Source organism: Labrus bergylta, chromosome 16 (genome assembly GCF_963930695.1).
Source record: "Labrus bergylta chromosome 16, fLabBer1.1, whole genome shotgun sequence".
Taxonomy (NCBI): Eukaryota; Metazoa; Chordata; class Actinopteri; order Labriformes; family Labridae; genus Labrus; species Labrus bergylta.
Window position 1 is genome coordinate 16169794 of NC_089210.1, and position 19838 is coordinate 16189631.

General features: G+C 45.5%; 1 protein-coding gene across 1 annotated transcript; it reads left to right on the forward strand.

Annotated features, from left to right (window-relative positions):
• Positions 1-6: 6 nt before the first annotated feature.
• On the forward strand, positions 7-19383 carry xylt2 (xylosyltransferase II). The gene is made up of 11 exons (XM_020651590.3): positions 7-177; positions 6893-7436; positions 7634-7809; positions 10498-10700; positions 11207-11287; positions 11527-11743; positions 13145-13321; positions 13415-13671; positions 13773-13968; positions 15391-15724; positions 15811-19383. Exons 1-11 carry the CDS (start codon positions 46-48, stop codon positions 16137-16139), a joined length of 2646 nt encoding a protein of 881 aa, XP_020507246.2. The 5' UTR covers positions 7-45; the 3' UTR covers positions 16140-19383.
• The last annotated feature ends 455 nt before the right edge of the window (positions 19384-19838 follow it).

Consider the following 19838-nt stretch of genomic DNA (forward strand, 5'->3'; position numbering starts at 1 on the left):
CAGAATGCACCCCGCACGCGCACCCCGACAACTCTGGTCGAAAAAATGGTGGCCAGCGCTCGAGTGCAGAAGCTCCTCCGAAGATATAAACTAGCGATCGCCGCCGCGTTAACGATCCTCCTGGTGCAGGGACTGGTGGTATGGAGTCTGAGGAGTCTGGAGGAAGGAGAGGCAGAGGTGAGCCGCTGTTCCCGCGCTTATTCCCGGCACCACGGTGATTATTCTGTGTGGTTCTATTGAGGAGCTAGCCGTTAGCCGTTAGCTCGCTGTGTGTTATGATGCGGTAACGCGAGCTAGCTGACGTTAGCCGAGCTAGCTCAGGAGGATAGAGCTGCTCCCAAACACTTGAGTCCAGCCGGTCCAGCCCTGTCCTGTTATGTCTGTCACAGACCAGCACACTTGGACTTCATACTGGGCTACATGTTGATGACTGTGAGGGTGAAATCACCTCTACTGATACTATTCTGTGTGTTACCTTATTTAAAAAGCGACAGAGTTTTTTTTACACCGGTTCTGATTGTCACTACATTTCATCTGGAAGAAAGTGTGACAGACAAACACGTACTGGTTTTATCTTTTTGTTTTATGTAGCACTGGGACATCACAGAACAACCAGTGAAAGACTAAACACAGGCACAGAAGAGGATGTAAACAAAGAGATTCATTCAGAGCTACAGAATAAGATTGTTCTGAGTCATGATATGTTATCTCAGAAGTAACAGTAATATTGTCCAAACAGTGAGTGATGTTGATAAGGAGAGATGGAGTCAGGTTTTTGTTTTTGTTGTTTTTCTTGGAGATTGTCCAGAAGGTTCGTTTTGCTTTAACACTCAGATTTCCAGGGATTTTTTCCTAAAAAGCTCGAAATATGTACCCACCAAAACTATGTTCATTGTCTGCCAGCAGTACTCAAACTCCACCCAGAAGGCTTGTTGTGAAGCTGCTTTCTGTAGTTGTGGGTTATAAAATACAAATCAAAATGTTTTTCAACAGAATTGCCTTCAAGTGGGTTTCCCCTAAGCAAAGTTTCCTGTTATTATTTATTATTGCACTGCCTTATTGTTGAAACTTTTTAAACTGCGGGAAAGTTCATTTACATTTTGCAACGACACCTTTATCAATATTTTACTTAAAGCTTTTTATTAATATTTGTGTTATTCTCAAGGTTCAATATAATTTAGATTACTTGAGGAGAGCTGTTTTCACACATGTTCACTCCTGAAAAATTCTAGATAATGTCAGGAGGAGGACTGCTCCCGAAATGCTCCTGATCTGGTTGTTCACACACGCACCTCCCAGCCGGAGACTCCAAGGGGGACGGGGGGGACAGGGGGTCTCCTGAGGCAAGACATGACGCAAAAAGAATGACGCAGAGGTGGTGGACAAAGCAGCAGAGTCCGGTTCACACACCAGAAACGTCAGGAGTTTTGAACCCGTGTGAAAGCCCTGATAGAGTTAAAGGTTGTCCGAGCAGTGATGCAACTTCTGGGCAACATGTGAAAGATTTTCATGACTGAATGACTGTAAATAGTTAATCAGCACTGAGCTGACTTTAGTCATGCTTCAAATATCTCAGCATATTAACAACCTGTGAGGCTCTCTCTCTCTCTTTGTATTCAGCTTGTTTTCATCAGCGGCCTCTCTGTGATGCCGCTCTGCCTCTGTGACCTTCACCGAGATTTGAATCAAACACACAGAAAGGAAACATAGCCCAGAGCTAAGGGGTCAAAGGTTGCTTCCACTTCAAACCGCTGAAACAGTTTATTTAACGCCAGCCAGGTCCACCGTGGGAAGCTTATCTCCGCAGCTCCCTCGCACACCTGGAGCGCTCTACCTGCAGGCTGTGTTTGCTCCTGTTCTCTCTCAGTAAGGAGAGGGTTGTCGTTAACAGATGTGACCTGAGGAGGACTGAATGTACTGATAGAGTTTCTTTCAGGAACAGGGTATGAAATATCCCTCCTTTCATGGATAGATATCAGATCTGTGCCTGGAGGGTACGACAGGTGGCAGATGTCGTGTAGAAGTTTGACCTTTTTTTTATCAGAGAGTGAAGAAGAGGGCTGCAGAAGTTTGATCATTTTGATTTGTACTGATGAGTATTGATGTATGAATTGATTACTCTTTAACAGACTTATTCTTTTGATATTTTATAATTTTGATAGCGAGCGTCCTTAAATTTAGAGATTAGCCTAGCCACATGCTAATGTTTTTAAAGAACTGGGAACACTCCAGCTGATGATGAGTTTTCTCTCATCAGGAGGGGCTGCGAGCCACGCTGCCAACGTTAGCCCCAGCTTGTTGTGAGGTTACGATCACCTTTAGGATTAACTGTGGAAGAGGTTTAAAGGACATCGGCAGAAGTCTTCCTCCGCTTTAAGACACACACAGCCAGAAATGACAGCCAATTAAAACAGAAAATAAAGCCGCTTCATGTTCGAATTCAGTGTTTCTCTAAGACTCTACAGATGGTGTTTGGTGAGGGGGCTTCTAGCCGAGCCGCCCATTTAATTCACGTCATGTTGCCAGTGACTGTCGTTGATTTCTTCATCTCAGAAGAAAAGGGAAGTTCACTTTCATCATCGCTCTTTTGTTCCCCTCAGTTTGACTTTGTCTGACAGAAGACGGTGACTGTCTTTACTGTCTCCTCAAACGATCGCTGTGTGATCGCTGGAGAAGTTCAGTGTGTGATTCACAATCAACGTCGATGTTAATCTCATGATGATCCCATACTGAGGTTTGAGAAGAGGTTTGAGTCCTGACCCTGATGGATTCACTTAACACAGAGTTTGTTCTCACTCACATCGAAGTGATCCTTCTTCTTTGGCTCCAACGTGACATATTGACAAAACGGGAAATGGAGACATTCTTCATATTGCAGAAGTTTGTTCCTTTTTGACCTCTCTCACCCGTTTGCATTATCAGCCTGCAGGCTTTACTGCTGCCTCATCAGGTGTGCTCAGGCTTAAACATGCACACATGTGGAGGAATGTCTGGCTAACTGACGCTCAGCTCGGACTGTGAAGGAGCAGAAGAGCATCCATGATAAATCTCAGCACATCTACACTTTGTGTTTGTTGTTTAGTGCATTTGAGAAGCTGCAGCGACTGTTCCTCTTAATTATCAGAATCAGATTTATTGTCCAGGCATGCTTACACGCACACAAGGAATTTAACTTCGGTGAACTGTGTTCTCTTATGTACAGGTACAACATTAAATATCAACAATAAACATAATAAGAAAAAACTAATATTTACATGACTAAATATGAAACAGTGCCGTGGTGAATAGTGCAAAAGATGCTAAAGTAACATGATAATAAGTAAAATGCAGTTTTGTGACATATGGGTCAAGTTCCTGTGTTTTTATTGATCATTTAAAGCAGGAAGCCGGTCTCATTCATTCCTCCTGTGGCTTCAGAAGCTGCTCTGTGCACATGTCAGTCTGAAGATGTTGGCAGACAGACAGCTGTGCAAATGTCAGCGGTCGGGGGTCTCTGCATGTTTGCAGAGTCACAGAATCAGATTTCATGCTTAAGAATGCATATTAATCATCACTTCACCTCCGAACGCTGCATGTTCAGTCAGAGAGGCTCAGCGGCATGATGGAGGGCGTCTGGATTCCTCCGTGCTCTGTGAGTTAAAGTCTCTGCCGTGCATGTGTGAACACAGCCTCACCGCGTTCTGCTAAAGCCCCTGCACAGCCGAGGGAGCGGATTATGAAGACAGAAGAAGAAGACTCAGTCAGCCTTATGTCGCCCTCCCTGCCCGCTCTCTCTCTCTCTCTCTCTCGAGCAGATCTCAGTGTTGCTGCTGAATCCCTCTTCAGCAGATGGCGATGCCGATATGGTTTCACTTTACTTTAATTGGAAAGTAAAGAAGCAGCCAGGCTTGCCTTTGAATCAATACTTTTTTTTGTTAATTAAAAGCTGTGAAAATGTGTGATAAGGAAAATTGAAACGTGAACCCCCCCCCCCCCCCCCCCCCCCTTGCGTGCTCGCTTCTGTTTTACTCGTCTTTATCTATGCTGGCTGACCAAAGACGAACATCTCCGCTCTAAGACATATTACAGTCATGAGCCAGCGTGGGCAAAAAGAAATCCACAACTTTAAGAAAAAATGTTCTGAAAAGTGTCAAGACTTTGATTCTGACAGAAGAAACGTCTTTAACTTCATCAGCTATTCAAAATGCTTCTGCACCAAATCAAATGAGCGTCTGCTCCGAGAAGAAAGGTTTGCATTGTTCCCCCTCCAGATGTCTCATCATGTCTTCTGTTTCTTTAGACTGACTGTCAAACTGATCTTTTCAAACAAAGACGTTGTTTCCATGCTGTAGAATAAGGTTTGTTCTGTAAAGTACATTTTAAATCTCATTTATATGAAGTTATTTTTCAGTTAGATTTCTTAACACTGCTGCTCTTTCACTGAAATCTACTGAAGTTTGTACAAGACTACGCAAAGTGGTTTTAATAACACAAGGCATGAAATGGTTTGGGGCGCCGGATGACCTTGCAGTTGTGTCGCTCACCCCCATGATCTGACCTCCGCCCTTTGCTGCACGTCGTCCCCCAATCTCTCTCCTCACAGCATTTCCTTTCCCTCCTCGGCTGTCATGTCTAATGAAGGCAAAAATGACCCAAAAATATCTTTAAAAAAAAAAAAATGAGGATTTGAAATGTATCTCGTGGATATGTTGTGATCAGCTTGTGGATGAGCCAACCACTCTGTCCTGTGCATCCCGTGTCACATACAGGTGCGCTATTTTCAGCGATGTAAATGTATGAATTTATGCAGGAATTGAATAGTTTGTGTGCAATCCCTGTAACCCTGCGTCAAAGTTCAGGCCCTGTTTTTATATTTCACTGTTTTTTGAGGGATATATGACTCATGATTTCATGAACTTGTGGTTCCTGTTAAGTCCACATTTAGGACCTTTGGTTTCTGCAGAAATATGACAGTAACCAGGTTAGTCATGGCGCTTTGTAAGCACACAGAAGGAGGCTCCCGATGTGGTAACTGATCTGTATCCACCATGCCTCTTTACAGTGCTTGAGAAAGTAGTTGGTAAATCAGTATCTGACTCTGCTGTAATGTTTGGCAGCTGGTTTGTTGGCAGTGAGTCTTACCTGCCCCCGTGTCCTACCAAGCAGTCTCAGTCCGTTCCCACTGTCTCTGAGCTGATGGCGTGCCAGAGACATGAGGCTGAAGAGTCCGTGTATGGTCCGACTGATGCAGAACGCTCTCAGCCCGCTCGCTGTTCCTCTTCCTGTTGTCCAAGTTTTGAAGGGTTTGTGTTTGTTTGTGTGTGTGGACCAGTTATCTCCTGTGCCAGAGCTGTGAGGCCGTTTGGCTCCATGATTTAAAAATTACTTCAGTTTGTTTCAAACTATTTTTAGGAGTTGTGATTTTTGCTCCAGTAAAACCGATTCTTCCTCTACAGACACATTGAAACGTAGGACTTTGAAAGTGCAGGAAGAAACTGGTTCAGCGATCGGTGTGAGTTCAAATCCGAAAGTTTTCATCTGAAAAATCAGAATCAGAATCAGAATCGGGGTTTATTGCCAAGTACATTTACACATACAAGGAATTTGTCTTGGTGTATTGGTGCTAAACAATAAACAAGGAAATAAAACAGAACTAGCGACAACTCAAATAGTACAGTATAAGAAGCTATTACAATATATAAAATAGAATTTAAAAATGTAAAATATAAAAATAAAAATAAAAAAACAAAATGTACAAAAGGTGGAAAAAATTAGTTTTTTAGAAAAATGAGAACATATCAGCAAATGCTTCAAATTACAAACTGAAACCACCAGTAACTTTTTGAGATTTTTAAATTAATATCACCAGAACCTTTAATTATTTCTCAAAATATCGTCTTCAATATCTGTTTGTGAACCAGCCCTGCACATCTTCTCTTCTGTTGTGACTGTCACTGAACCACATCTTTATGAAACATGATTCCAGCTCTAACTGTCTGCTGTGGGGATGTTAAAGCTCCAGAGTCCTGCTCTGGGACACTTGGACTGTTACATGACGGTACTTCAAAGCAGAGTTGCTGTAAGAGGATCATGTCTCGACATTTTAGAGGAGTCTGAAAGTCTCTGAGGACGAGATGGAAATGTTGTACACAAACCCTGAAGGGATGAAATGCTTTGATGTTATACATTTATACTTCTTATTTAGGATAGATAATAATTCAGAGCTGGGGTCGGAGGGAGAGAGGAACCCTGGTCCACACACACACACACACACACACACACACACACACACACACACACACACACACACACACACACACACACACACACACACACACACACACACACACACACACACACACACACACACACACACACACACACACACACACACGCTGTCTGATAAGGATTTTCTGTGTGTTCTCTGCGGTTTCATGCTCAGCTGTTTGTATGAAACGTGTGTTCTTTTTTTTTTTTCTGCATTTTTGCCCGGGGGTGCAGACAGAGGTTTGTTAAGGTCTCTGCACTGAATCACTGCGCTCGTTATGTGTGTCTGAGTGTGTTTGTGTGTATGTGTAAGAGTGTGTGATATCCAGAATTGTGCTTTTTGCAGATTAGCTGTAGAATGGCAGAGGCTCAGCTAAAAATAAACCCAGAGACAGGAAAGAAAAAAACAAACAAACGTGGTAAACACATCCTCTCCTCTGGGGCTCTTTCAGCTTTTGTCCTCAGCTCGTCTTCCTCGTGTCAGTCACGGATTGAGAATCAACGTCTAGTTCTCAGAAGTGTTAAAACATTCTTATGGACTGGCAGGCAACAAGTCTGGATTAAAATAATCTCTCTCTCTCTCTCTCTCTCTCTCTCTCTCTCTCTCTCTCTCTCTCTCTCTCTCTCTCTCTCTCTCTCTCCTCAGAGGAAAACACGGCGCTCTAAACTGCCTGATAACAACAGCCAGGACTCAAAGAGAGACCCGTCGCTTTGGGACAAACAGAAGTCTCCGTCGGGGAGGAATAAGGGCCGATGGAGCCCCAAGCTGGAGAGGACGGGGGGCACGGCGGCCAGCGCCCTGAGACGAGGGACCAGCCGGCGAGGAGAGAAGCCCAGCATCCGGCTGAAATCTCCCCAGGAGCGAGGGATGACCGGAGCGGGACTGGAAGGCGTGCTCCTCCACGACCCGTCCAGCAGCCGCAACCTCAGCGAGACACGAGGAGGGGGCAACGACGGGGCGGCTAAGTTGCCTGCCGCCATTCTGGGGGAGCCGGGCAGCGTGGACGGAGCGCACCAAGCCCCCAGCAGTGACTTTGTGCCTAAATGCGACATCATGGGGAAGGACGCTCTGTCCGCCCTTCATCGCGCCGGGTCGCAGCAGTGCCGCCAGGAGATCGGCAACATCGTGTGTCAGCATCAAGCCGGGCAGCTCATGCCAGAGACCCTCCCTCAGTTCTGCCCCCAACTTGGTGAGGAACTTTTAACACGTGCTGATTTCATTTTGATCTCATTTCATTATTCTATATGAGTTGGTGTGTCTCGGTGATCACAGCTGGTTTTGTGTTTGTTTTTGGAGGAAATATGAAAAGAAGGCGGGTCGACGTTTGTTGAAGTCTTTACTCCTCTGACCTCACTGAGCCCTCACTCTTACTCGTCTGTCTTTAAGGTGTAGTGAATCCGGTCCAGGCGGTCGGCGAGCTGGACAACAGCCTGTCCTCGGTGGAGAATCCGGTGAGAGTGGCGTTCGTCCTTATGGTCCACGGTCGAGCTGTACGGCAGCTCAAACGCCTCATCAAAGCCATTTATCACCGTGACCACTACTACTACATCCACGTGGACAAGGTAAGCCCCAACAGGAGACGACCATGTGATCATTAGGTGTTCTGTACGTGCAGGGCGGTAAAATAACATCAAATGTCAGTGAGCCTTCCAGAGGCCGGGCGGGCGACTGGAGGCGACGGCCAACACTGAATCAACTCTCTCAATGGATTTCACAGTTTATAGATTTAAACTTTGAGACCTCTCTCTCTCTCTCTCTGTCTCAGGTCTCTGACTCTATCCACTGTCTTTAATAAAGGCTAAAAAAAAAACCAGAATAAACCCTGCTTTAAAAGAGGAAGTATAACGTTCGCTCTTTGATAGACACAAGAAGAACATCTAGTTTAAATGTCAGAGCTCTGGGGCGTCTGTTTGCCTAGTGGTTATGTTGCACGCCCCACATACGGAGGCTGTAGTCCTCTTTGGAGCGGCTGTGGGTTTGAATCCGACCTCAGCCCTTTGCTGCATAACGTCGCCCTCTCTCTCCTCCAGCATCTCCGCTCTCTCATTAGCTGTCCGATCCAATAAGACAAAAGTGGGCAGGAGTTTATTTTTTCAAGGCCTTGGAGGGCTCTCAAAGGCCTCTTACTAACAATTATTAAAATCCCGAAGATTCAAATTAATCAATAGATACAGTCGGCATCGCGTCATAGTTGGGGGCGGGGCCTCCCGTGGGGGAAAAGAATCACAGAAAAAAAAAAGAACTACAAAATGATTACTCGAGTACTCGCTTTAACAATGGGAAGAGTAATCAATTAGAGGAAATTTTGCATTTCTGCACCCCTACCTTGGACCAACACTTGGGACGAGGAGAGTTGTACGTTCCTCTCAACAGGAGCGAGTTGGTCAAGATGTGGGAAATGTTGAATCACATGTCCTTTCCCTCCATTTCCTGCTTGAGTCATCACTTCCTGCTCTTGATCTGAGTTTCATGCATCACTGCAAAGAAGTTATATTTCCTCACCGCATGATTCTGCAGGGATCACGGCAGACAAGGCCGACTCTTCCTTTTACAGGATTCTTTATTTATGCTTCAGCTGAACATTGAGCAGAGCTGTTCGTTACCCTGCTCGGTGCTGCTGGCTTCGCTGAGCTCACAAAGCTTTTACCGGTTGGGTCTTCTTGCATTATGAAGGTTAAAGTCGTCCCGTGGGTCTCGCAGTGTGATGAAGAGGATTAGCCTGGATAGAGCCAAGTGTGGTTATTCTTAGGGTCTGGATTTAGACGAGTCTGCTCTCATGTGCAGCTGGGAGGCAGAAGACAAACGTACGGCTGAGTGGTGACAGGGAGGCAGGGAGCTCAGGTGTGTGCTGTAAACAGGTGCACCTGTGTAGCTGGAAAGGTGGTCGGGTCCTGGAGAGTTTCTCTGTTCTGCTGCCAAGGGGACGGTGCAGAGCGAGGCACTGATGAATAAGGAGTCAGTGGGAGAGTCACAGTTTGCCAACCTCACCTCATCCATCTCTGAGGGCTAAAGCCTGTGTGAGAGATGAGCCAGTAAAACAGGTCAGGCTGTACTGGAATCAGTCCACAAAAACAAAAAAAACTCTTTTTTTTTCTCTGCTGAGAGGACCGAGCGTCTAATCCTCCTGCTGCTCTTTTCTCTCAGCTGTTTTTTGCATTTGTGAAGAGAAGCAGAAAACGTACAGATTTCATGCAACACCAGAATAAGAACCGGCTCATTTAAAGGCAGTTTGTAGACTCAAAAAGATGTTTTTGGACAAAAAAGAACTAAAACAAAAGTGGTCAGGAATCTTAACATCCACAGAAGACAGATTAACAAAATGTATTCTGGATCACAGAGAGAGCTTGGCTTTATTAGAGAGGACAGCTGAAGAGAGACGGGAAACATTGGGAGGAGAGAGGAGGAGGACTGCGCTGCGATGAGGACTACGGCCTCTGTACATGTTTAATTTCCTGGTGTTGCTTCTTCAGGATCACTTTAAGGGACATGCACAAAATGATCTGCAAAACAATAATCATGAAATGCAGGATTTCCCAAATAATTTTCTGAAAATATTGAAATTCTAAGGTTGTGGGGGGGGGGGGGACCGGAGGGTCGCTGGTTGGTAAAATTGAATTTCCCCTTGCTGGATTAATAAAGTATATCTTCTTCAGACCTTTGTACTGAACGTCCTCTCCTTATTTAAAGCATCTCAGAGTCAGTGCGGCACTCTCTGTGCTTCACTAAACACAATTAGATTTTACGTCCCTGAACATTAAATTCCCTCGAGTCCTTTTCTCTTAAACTTCCCATTTATCGCCTGGCAGCGTTTATTAGCCGCCTTTATTTGGAAACAGGCGTCTCGTTAATGAGGTGGTAATTCTTCCCATTTAACCCCATTGGGAAGTTTAGAAGAAAAACTGTTAACTGTTGTCTTCCTGCAATCAGTCGTAGTTCCACCTCTCTCGCTCTCTTACAGTCCGGACTGAGAGAGTCTGGACTTGGACTTTCTCCGGCTCATCCTTCGTTCCCCCTGAAGTTGATCTGTGCTCCTCTGAGCTCAGTTCCTCTGGGTCCTCCGCCCGGTGTCCCCGTCGTCTACTTCCACTTTCAGAGGGAAATTATCTTGGTGTTGTCATGGTGACGCACTTTGCAAAGCTCTGTGTGGCTGCAGCCTCTACATGAGCCCTCTGTGTGTGGTCACGATGCTCAGTCCTGACTTTGCTTTGCTGCGAGTCACCGTGTAAAACTAACAGTTTGACTTCCTGCAGCGCTCTGGTTACCTGCATCGGGAGGTCCTGCAGATAGCCGAGCAGTACCCGAACATACGAGCCACGCCCTGGAGGATGGTCACCATCTGGGGCGGGGCCAGCCTGCTGAAGGCGTACCTCCACAGCATGCAGGACCTGCTCACCATGCTGGACTGGAAGTGGGACTTCTTCATCAACCTCAGCGCCACCGATTTCCCCACCAGGTTGGTCAACACTGTGACATCATCATGATGTCATTCCCTTAGCTACCCCTTCTGTCCCTGGAAGTGGTTAAAGCATAACGGTGCACACAGCAGCACGCACTAATGGGCCTATCCAAACACTGACATCAGGACAACAATAAAACATACAGCAGCCTTAAACTAATTGAACAACATTTTTGTATTTAATTTCACAATAATAGGTCAAATATGTAATTTAAAGTCATTTCCAGTTTGCATTTGTTTTTGCAAGGCAACTCGTGACCCCCCTCCCAGTGTCTCGCGACCCCCCAGGGGGTCCCGACCCCCACTTTGGGAACCACTGCCTTAGCTGCTCATCAGCCTTAATCAAAGCTGTTCTGGGCTGAGCTGCATAAAAAGTTTGATTTGATCGAAGGAAACTGATTTCACTCCTGGATGTAATCAGCTGGAGACATCTTCAAGACTTTAATCACAAATCTGTTTTCTTCCTTTTTTAATTCTCATCTTTAAAACTCTCTCGCCTGCAGGACCAACGACGAGCTGGTGTCGTTTCTATCGCAACAACGAGACAAAAACTTCCTCAAGTCCCACGGGAGAGAAAACGCCCGGTGAGTAAGACAGCTGGAACAAAAAGTTAAGGGTGGAGCTTTAACATCTGATCCAAACTATTCAGAGTTTTTTCCCCAAAAAATATTAAAGGGATAGCTCATGAGAAGTTATGTGGTTATTCAGCATTAGGGGTAAAAATCAGTCAGAGACTTTTACCTCCTTTCTGCTCAATCAGACTTTTATTCACTCCAGCGTCTCTCCCCCTCGTCATGACCTCACGCTGCTCTCTGTGTTGAAGGTTTATCAAGAAGCAAGGCCTCGACCGTCTCTTCCACGAGTGCGACAACCACATGTGGCGTCTGGGCGAACGCAGCATCCCCGACGGCCTGGAGGTCTCTGGCGGCTCTGATTGGTTCGCGCTCACCCGCCGCTTCGTGGAGTACGTCATCAACTCCCAGGATGCACTGGTGTCGGGGCTGAAGCAGTTCTACTCTTACGCTCTGCTCCCCGCCGAGGTGAGTCAGCCCGAGTCAGCGCTCTGTTTATCTCCCGCAGTCGAGACGAGACAGTTTCGATCTGCGGACGCTCGTCCACGCCGTCAGCTCAGAGGATGATGGAAGACGCTAAGCTCTCTCAGGCACAGCGTGCGGCAGAGACACCCGAGGAGGGAACGCCGCCATTTATCTGACTGTGTGCTGTCATGTCTCTGAAGCTGCGGCGGGTTGTTCCCTCATGTTCCCTCAGTTAAACACGTGTTAGTGATTAGGAACCGTTAGTACCAGGTTCTGCAGACGTTTCAGTACTACAAATTTAAAAAAAAACATTCTTCATCCAATGTCCTGTCATGAACAAAAAAGGCATTTCCCTTAAACACGTTATGCCACCAGGGGGCTCTCAATCAAAACAATAACAAAAGATGATGTCGAGTTTGGCGGGGAATCATGGGAGTGATTCGATCTGCTCCTCCCCCCTCCCCCCCTCCCCAATTACAACGACCTCTGAGTTGGCCGTAGTCATGACGACCTCAGAAAGAGAATATGTAATCAGAGTATAAATTGACAGGCAGCTTACAGTAGCTGCTCACGCCTCCTTATGCAGCGGACTTTGACGTAACATCTGGTGTTTCCACGGCAACAATATCGTGTCTGTCACGGCGGCCGCCGCAAGAGTTGAAGACAAAACTACACATCAACCTTACAAAGCCCGGTTGTTTGGCTGCTGTTTTATCACACATGAGCAACGTGGCGTCCACATGAACTCTCATGTTGTTGAGTTTAGAGGCAAAAGGAAAACAGAAGCTCGGTTACTTACAGGCGTCCGTCCCATGGCAGACGCGCCGCTCAAATTATCTTCAAGGATAAAAACAAGGCGCCATTTTTTATACTTTTATTGCAATACATTAACGTTTCCGATCATTGTACTTACACATATTTGTAACATTTTTTTCAGATTTTTTTTAACACCCAGCGGTAAAAAGGAAACAATACATAGAAATATATACACATTATGCAGATTCAAAATGCATATAACATTAAACCAAGGTCATACAATGGACCCTCTCTTATGTCTGTGGCATTATTGTTATTTTTGTTATCTCATGCTAGGAGATGACTTGCATGCTCTGCCTAAGTGGTCTGTACTTTTTTTGGTATAGGATGTGCTGCATTGTTTTAAAAACTGTTAAAAGTTAATAAAAACTTAAGTTACAAAAAAAAATGCATATAACAGAGGCAGAATCCAGAGTGAGCTTTGTGCCTCCTTTTTACAAACATACAGATATTCAGGTTAAGCATACTGTTAAAGAAATAAAATAAAAAGGATTACATGAGAACACAGCGGCTCTTAAAGGAACAGTACACATTAACAGCTGTTACAGGAGGTATCAAGTAACGCTGTACAAACTCTCTTCCTCTCAGTCCTTCTTCCACACTGTGCTCGGGAACAGCCACATGTGCGACTCGCTGGTCGACAACAACCTGCGAGTCACAAACTGGAACCGTAAGCTGGGCTGCAAATGTCAGTACAAACACATCGTGGACTGGTGCGGCTGCTCTCCCAACGACTTCAAACCACAAGACCTCATCAGGATCCAGGTAAAGGGCCGAGCCGAACGGACGAGAGCTGCTGTTTCCTGTTTGGTTTATGGTCAAAAGGCTTCAATTCTGTTTTTCTCTTTGAATTCACAGCAACTGAGCCGCCCGACTTTCTTCGCCCGTAAGTTTGAGTCGTCGGTGAACCAGGAGGCCATCGACATCCTGGACACTCACCTGTACGGTCAGTACGCACCGGGCACCGTGGCTGTCAAGGCGTACTGGGAGAGTGTGTTTGAGCAGCTGGACGGCATGGGCTCGCTCAGCGACGTCGCTCTCACCGCCTACACGGCGTTCTTTCGCCTCGGCCTCAAACACCTGGAGACTTCTCAGAGCAGCGTGGACGCCTGCAGGTATGCGACTCCTCTCTCGCCTGTCGATGGTTAACCACGTTTCTCTCCTCAGTAGAAACAGTTTTCATCCATTAGAAATGTTTTTTTTTATCTCCCTGCAGGTTTGAACCAGTAGGCCTCCCTCTCTCAGTGCACCTCTACTTCTATGACGACCGTTTCCAAGGTTACCTGGTGCGTCAGGAGGTCCAGGCGGCAGGCTCAACGGTCAGAGAGACGCTGGAGATGTGGGCGGTCCCTCAGGCGACGCTCGTCCTTGAGACCAACCTGAAGGAGTTTGAGAGGCTGAAGAATCTGGAGGTAAGAGTTTTTTCTTTTCTTCTTCTGTCTGAAGGTTACGACTCGGTGACGTCTCTGTTCTAACTTTTAATAAAAACACTTTAAAAAGAAAACTGCTGTAGAAGAAGATTTTTCTCCCTGATATGAAAATGTGAAGAGTTTAATTAGAGGCTGAAATGACCCAACGTACTGAACTTAAAAGATGAAGAATATTCTGAGAGAAGCTGGTTCAGAGAGTGCTCACCTTAAATATGAAAGTCAGACACAGTCACACTTTGTGTCGCTGTGTTTTGTAAAGATTTGACTGACTTCAGGAGAAGTCTGTATTTTATTTTATAGAAAAAAGCTGCTGACTCCATCTTTAAAGACTTAATATGTGATTTTTCACACTTAAATGTAGAAATCAAGTATATCCTCTGAAAATAACTCTGTGAGTCATGACTGTCTACAATGGGTGTAACACCCGAGTCCCACTGTCTGTGATGTCTTCAGAGTCCTATCTTCAGTTTGTTTACATCGCCTGGACGGCAGCAGACTCCTCCCCTCACGTATAAAAGTTGTTTAATTGAGGGACTAGAGAAAAGAAGAATAACATACTGTACTCACTGCTTAACTGTGTTTCTAGATCACGCTCATTTCAGGTAAATTTACATGCCGTGTGAAGATACGAGCATAATAAAGATCACTAGCATTAGCATGCTAACACAACAATGCAGCGCGAGTTGTTTTGGTTTCATGCTGGTGCTCAAGGGCGACATCTGCTGGATCAAAAAATCGAATATAAAGCCTTTAAAACAAAATTTAAAGTTCAATGCATATGAGGACAGAAGTAAACAAAAACATCAGAGAAAGGGGAAAGGGAGCTTCAGACGAGCGAGTCCAGTCCGGTCTGATTCACAGAAACTATCGCGACTTCCAACGAGGCATTCATATACAAAAGAAAAAAACCCGAAAGGAAGCGGGACACCATGCAACAAACTTTTAGCTCCAACAGAACGCACTCACCCCTCCCTCACAGCGGGCTTCATTAGAGATAAAACTGAGTGAATGGTCGGGCTGTACGAGTGACGGTGTGTCTGAGACGGAGATGACATCACAGCCTCTCAATTCAGAATCAGATTTATTGGCTTAAACACACAATGAATTTAACTTTGGTAAACTGTGCTCTCTTATGTACAAAGTTATAACATTAAATATCAACAATAAGCACAAAAATAAACAAATAAGCAAAGACTAATATGTACAAGGCTAAATAGGATAATATAAGATAATGGTGCAGTGGTGAGTAGTGCAAAGATCCTAAAGTAAACATGAGGTAGTTTTTACAGTATTTACGTTAAAAAGTGTTTGTATATGATAATTTAAATTAAATAATGTATGTTTATTCTGCTAAGAGATTTGTCGTAGTGACGTCAGATTTCCTGTATTTATTTCTCCTGACAGATCGGTACGGATTGGGATCCTAAAGAAAGAATCTTCCGGAACTTTGGCGGGTTGATCGGCCCGTTGAGTGAACCCCTGGCGGTCCAGAAGTGGGCGCGCGGTCCTAACCTCACCGCCACCATCGTTTGGATTGACCCGGCTCTGGTGGTGGCGGCGTCTTATGACATCACCGTGGACGTGGACGCAGAGTACACGCAGTACAAGCCACCGCTGCAGCGCCCCCTACGGCCCGGCACCTGGACCGTGCGCGTGTTGAAACAGTGGGAGCTCGTGGCGGAGGTCCGGTTCCTCGTCACGCCGCTGACCTTTAAAGATAAGGAGCCGTTCCGTAAAGGTGAGACTTCAGAGCTTTTTGATGGTCGTTATTTCTGCTCTCTGATGTGTGGAAAGCTCATTTTTCTTTTCTCTCCTTGTCTCCAGACGAGGACAGCTGGCTCCACGCCGGTCCTCCAGGTAACCTGTACCTGGAGCAGAGCTTCCAGACTCTGAGCTCCGTGCTCAAGCTTCCTCCTCAGGCGGCCGCGCTGCAGGAGGCTCAGCAGAGAGCGCAGCTGGTGGGTCAGAGCCTGGAGGCGTGGGTGGACAGCAGCGTGCGGACCTACTGGGTCACAGGAGACGTGTGCTCCACACAGACTTCTTCCTCCTCCTGCCCCGCTGTGGGACCCTGCTCCAAGACCTCCTGGAGTGCTTTGTCCCCAGATCCAAAGTCTGAACTGGGTGCTGTGAAAAGTGACGGCAGGATCAGGTAGCAGCGCCGGAGGAGAGACTGAACACAAACACAGGAGGACTGAGGAGAACCTGTGTGGCCCCACATATCGCCTCAGAGGTCGACTCAGACCCTGAAGGCCTCATGAACAACGAGACGTCTTCCTGCACTGAGAAGTCGAGACGTTCTCTTTGAAACAGACTGATGACAGGAGGATGTGAATGCTGGAGTTTTGCACATAGAGGTATGCAAGAGGAAAGACAAACGAGTTCTGTCTTCAGAGAAACTTTGAGGTTGTCAAAATCTTTTTATACTTTTCCCTACCAGGTGTTTAAAAACGATACAATCCCCGTCATCTTAATGATCGAGAGTTAGAAAAGGACCCAAGCTTTTAAAAACCACTTCAGATGTGTCCGGTAATATTTATGTTTTTAACCAGAAACTTCTGCAAGTGAAAGAGAGAGAGAACACGTCGCCAACATTTCGGTACTGAAACTTTGTGCAGTACAGACTGTGCAGGAGTTTTTCTTATCAAAAATGAGAGATGATCAAACATTCGGTGCCCAGGACTTCTATCAGGTATCGATGCGTTTCTGTTTTTTTCCAGAATGGTCTCAGAGTTCATCCTGACAACCCATCGTGTTATTCTGTTGGAACACAAGATTTAAGTCTGCGCCATGTTTGACTCTTGTTTGAGTGCTCAGTTTTCCCGATTCCTTGAAAGTATCAGGACGCCCGACTCGCCCACAGGCTCCTCCTCCCTGTGCTCGATCTCCATTTGGAGGCAGAGATGATTCTCTGCATCGTTTAATCGTGCTTGTTTTGAAGCATTTAAATATGTAAAATATGACAGACAGATGAAGTGCACTTTACTGTAAGACGACGAGGTCACACAGAGGTCACGCAGAGGTCACACAGAGGGTGAGGAAGGGTCGCATCACTTCATCCCACAGGAGACTCTGAGGCAGATACCTGCACAGACACATCACTGAGCACCTGTGACCTGTACGAGGAAAAACTAAGGAAGGGGAGGGGTCTAAGATTTAGATTTTAATTTCATTTTTAACGTCATTTCACTTCAAACATGTTTTGTTTTTGTTTTTTTAATTGTCTGTTTGTGTCTTTTGACGTCCATTGTTGCATTAAAGAGCCACTCTGAGTTGTGTAGCTGGTCATAGGAAAAGCCTGGCAAGCTGCAGATTACGAGGTTTTACTCAAAATGCGTCTAAAATAGGATCTCGACTAAAACCTCTCGACCACAGACGTTCATTTGAGCGATCTAAACCCTCTTAGACAGACTGAGGAAGAGAACCCTGTGGAAAATAGGAACAACCAACTGTAACCAACTGACGCTCTGATGTCTGAACCAAATGTTCAGCCTCTTACGTCGGGGTGTGGAAACGTTTTGATGCGAATGGGAGACAAAATGTCAACCGAAATGAAATAACAGTAGGAAGTAATAATAGTCAGGAAGCGGACCGAGATGATGAAATGATGATCATAATCCAGATCAGATGAGATCAAAAGTTATATTCACGTTTACGCTTAAGAACCGTGTGATCGCACCGCTGATGCCGACTGACTTCCTGTTGACCCTTGAACTTTAAACACTAATTAACCTGCTTTACGATGATCACCATGTAGCGTCTAAATTAAATAAATAAACATGTAAACAAAACTATTTAAAAACATTACATAATGTCATTTATTATCTATATACCACTTTACTAGGGGGGTGCTGGAGCTGATCCCAGCTGTCATTGAGTGAGAGGCGGGGTTACACTCTGGACTGTCAGCCAGCCAATCACAGGGCTGACAACCAGCCACACTCACATTCACACCTACGGGCAATTTAGAGTCAGCAGTTAAGGTAACGAGCATGTTTTTGGACCGTGGGAGGAAGACGTAGAACCAGGAGAGAACCCACACTTGCACGGGGAGAACATGCAAACTCTACACAGAGAGACTCCTGTCAGACGGGGATTCAAACCAGGAACCTCCTCACAGAGAGCAACAGCACTAACCACTGGCCCACGATTTTATTATTGTCCAAATTGACTTTTTTGAAATTTGCTGCTTCTGTCAAACGATCATTTATATCCCAAAAGTTTTTATTTATAAAAAAAAAAGCAGCAGAATCTGACGACTAAGTCCTCATGTCCACCTCGTGTGTTTTTCTGGACGCCAGCGTCTTTTTTAATGAGTAGAGAGCGTTTGCAGTGGCAGGCGCCCGTCTGGAGAAAAAAAGTGCAGCGCCCAACGCCTTTTGTTGAGCGGAGCGTCGAGTTGAAAATCTTCTTAAACTTCACATCACCGGCGCTCTTGATATTCCCCGTAGTTTTACCGCCCATCCTCCTCGCTCCGTGTCTGATCGGGGAAATAAACAATCTCAAATATAAAACATGAAATAAAAAGTAACGGAGCAGTGTCGCTCATACAGCGGTCATGGTCAACAGACTGTTGTCATGGAGACAGGACAGATGTGCAGCGCTTTTCTTCTTCAAAGGCTTCATGCAAACGCTCCTGAGCGCACAGTCAGCGCTTTACTACTCAGACATAACGCCGGGTGGACACGGAGTCAGCAGCCGTGGGTTCGATTCCGGGGGCCAAACTCTTGAGATGTGGCGCTTCTCCTTCAACTTTAAAATGATGAACGGTTTGTCGTCCTCTTCTTCATGCAGTGTTGAACCTCTGTGGACTCGCAGGCGGTTCATTGTTTGTTTCTAAAGGATTCATCGTGTTGTTGTTTGTGTAAACAGCTGTGTGTTTGTCTGTTTGTGTTTTGACTTTAACGTGCCGGAGTGAATCGAAGCGGCCTTCTCGTAGCTGAAAGAGGAAATGTTTACTCCGGGATTTAAAGCTTCCAGAGACGTGCAATGAAGCCTTTCAGAGGAGACTGAACCCCGTCTGGGTCTTAGTTTGTCCTTTTTTTTAAAAATCTGTCATGTTTTTTTTTTAAGAACGGTTTGTCACATTGTGTATTTGAAGTGACCTTGTTTACCTTGCACAGTACAGTCGCTTCAGTGAAGCTCGGAGTAATCAGAGGTTATTTTTCTAAAACTGTTTGAGAGGAAGTGTGTGTGTGTTCATCGATTACAAACTGCTGTCTTATTATTCTGATGATGTCGTGTGTCTCAGTCTGTTCACAGTGAGCCGACTCTCTGTTTCTGTTTTGTTGCTTTCAGCGGGATGTGAGACAGTTTGAGTTTGTGACTCGAGCTGGTCTGAGTAGAGGACTTACAGGATCCACATCCTGACGGACGATCAATAAAAAACACTTCAAGAAAGCTTGTTCTCTCCTGCTCTCGTCTTTAACTCGCCCTTCAGGGACACGCCCCTCCAACGTTTGAAAGTTGTTCTTCTAACATCAGTGTGTTCAAGTTTATTAAGTAAATTATCTCTGTTCACCAAAGAGCATCCCCTGCACAACTCTGGAGTAACTGAGCCCGACCGATTCATCGTTCAGCCGATATTATCGACCGATATCAGCACATCAAGTGACTATCGGTATCGGCTAGTTTTTTCCTAGATATGCGCCGATAAATCTTTTTATTTACCAGTCGAATAGCATGACATTTGAGTTTCTTTGTATTGCACTAACAGCTCTCTTTCACCAGCAGAGGGCGCTATATGGATTACAACAAACATCATCACTCCAGAGTGTCGAGCGGTGATGCACGTACATGCTCAGTTACTTTCCATCAGAGTGACCATCTTGTCTTTTTTATAAATCTTTTCCACA

Bases quoted from the DNA above. Each gene is read 5' to 3' on its own strand.
- xylt2 (XM_020651590.3), top strand. From the start codon at position 46: ATGGTGGCCAGCGCTCGAGTGCAGAAGCTCCTCCGAAGATATAAACTA. The intron at 13,672-13,772 runs GTATGCGACTCC...ATCTCCCTGCAG, and splicing joins AGCAGCGTGGACGCCTGCAG to GTTTGAACCAGTAGGCCTCC. The intron at 15,725-15,810 runs GTGAGACTTCAG...CCTTGTCTCCAG, and splicing joins TAAGGAGCCGTTCCGTAAAG to ACGAGGACAGCTGGCTCCAC.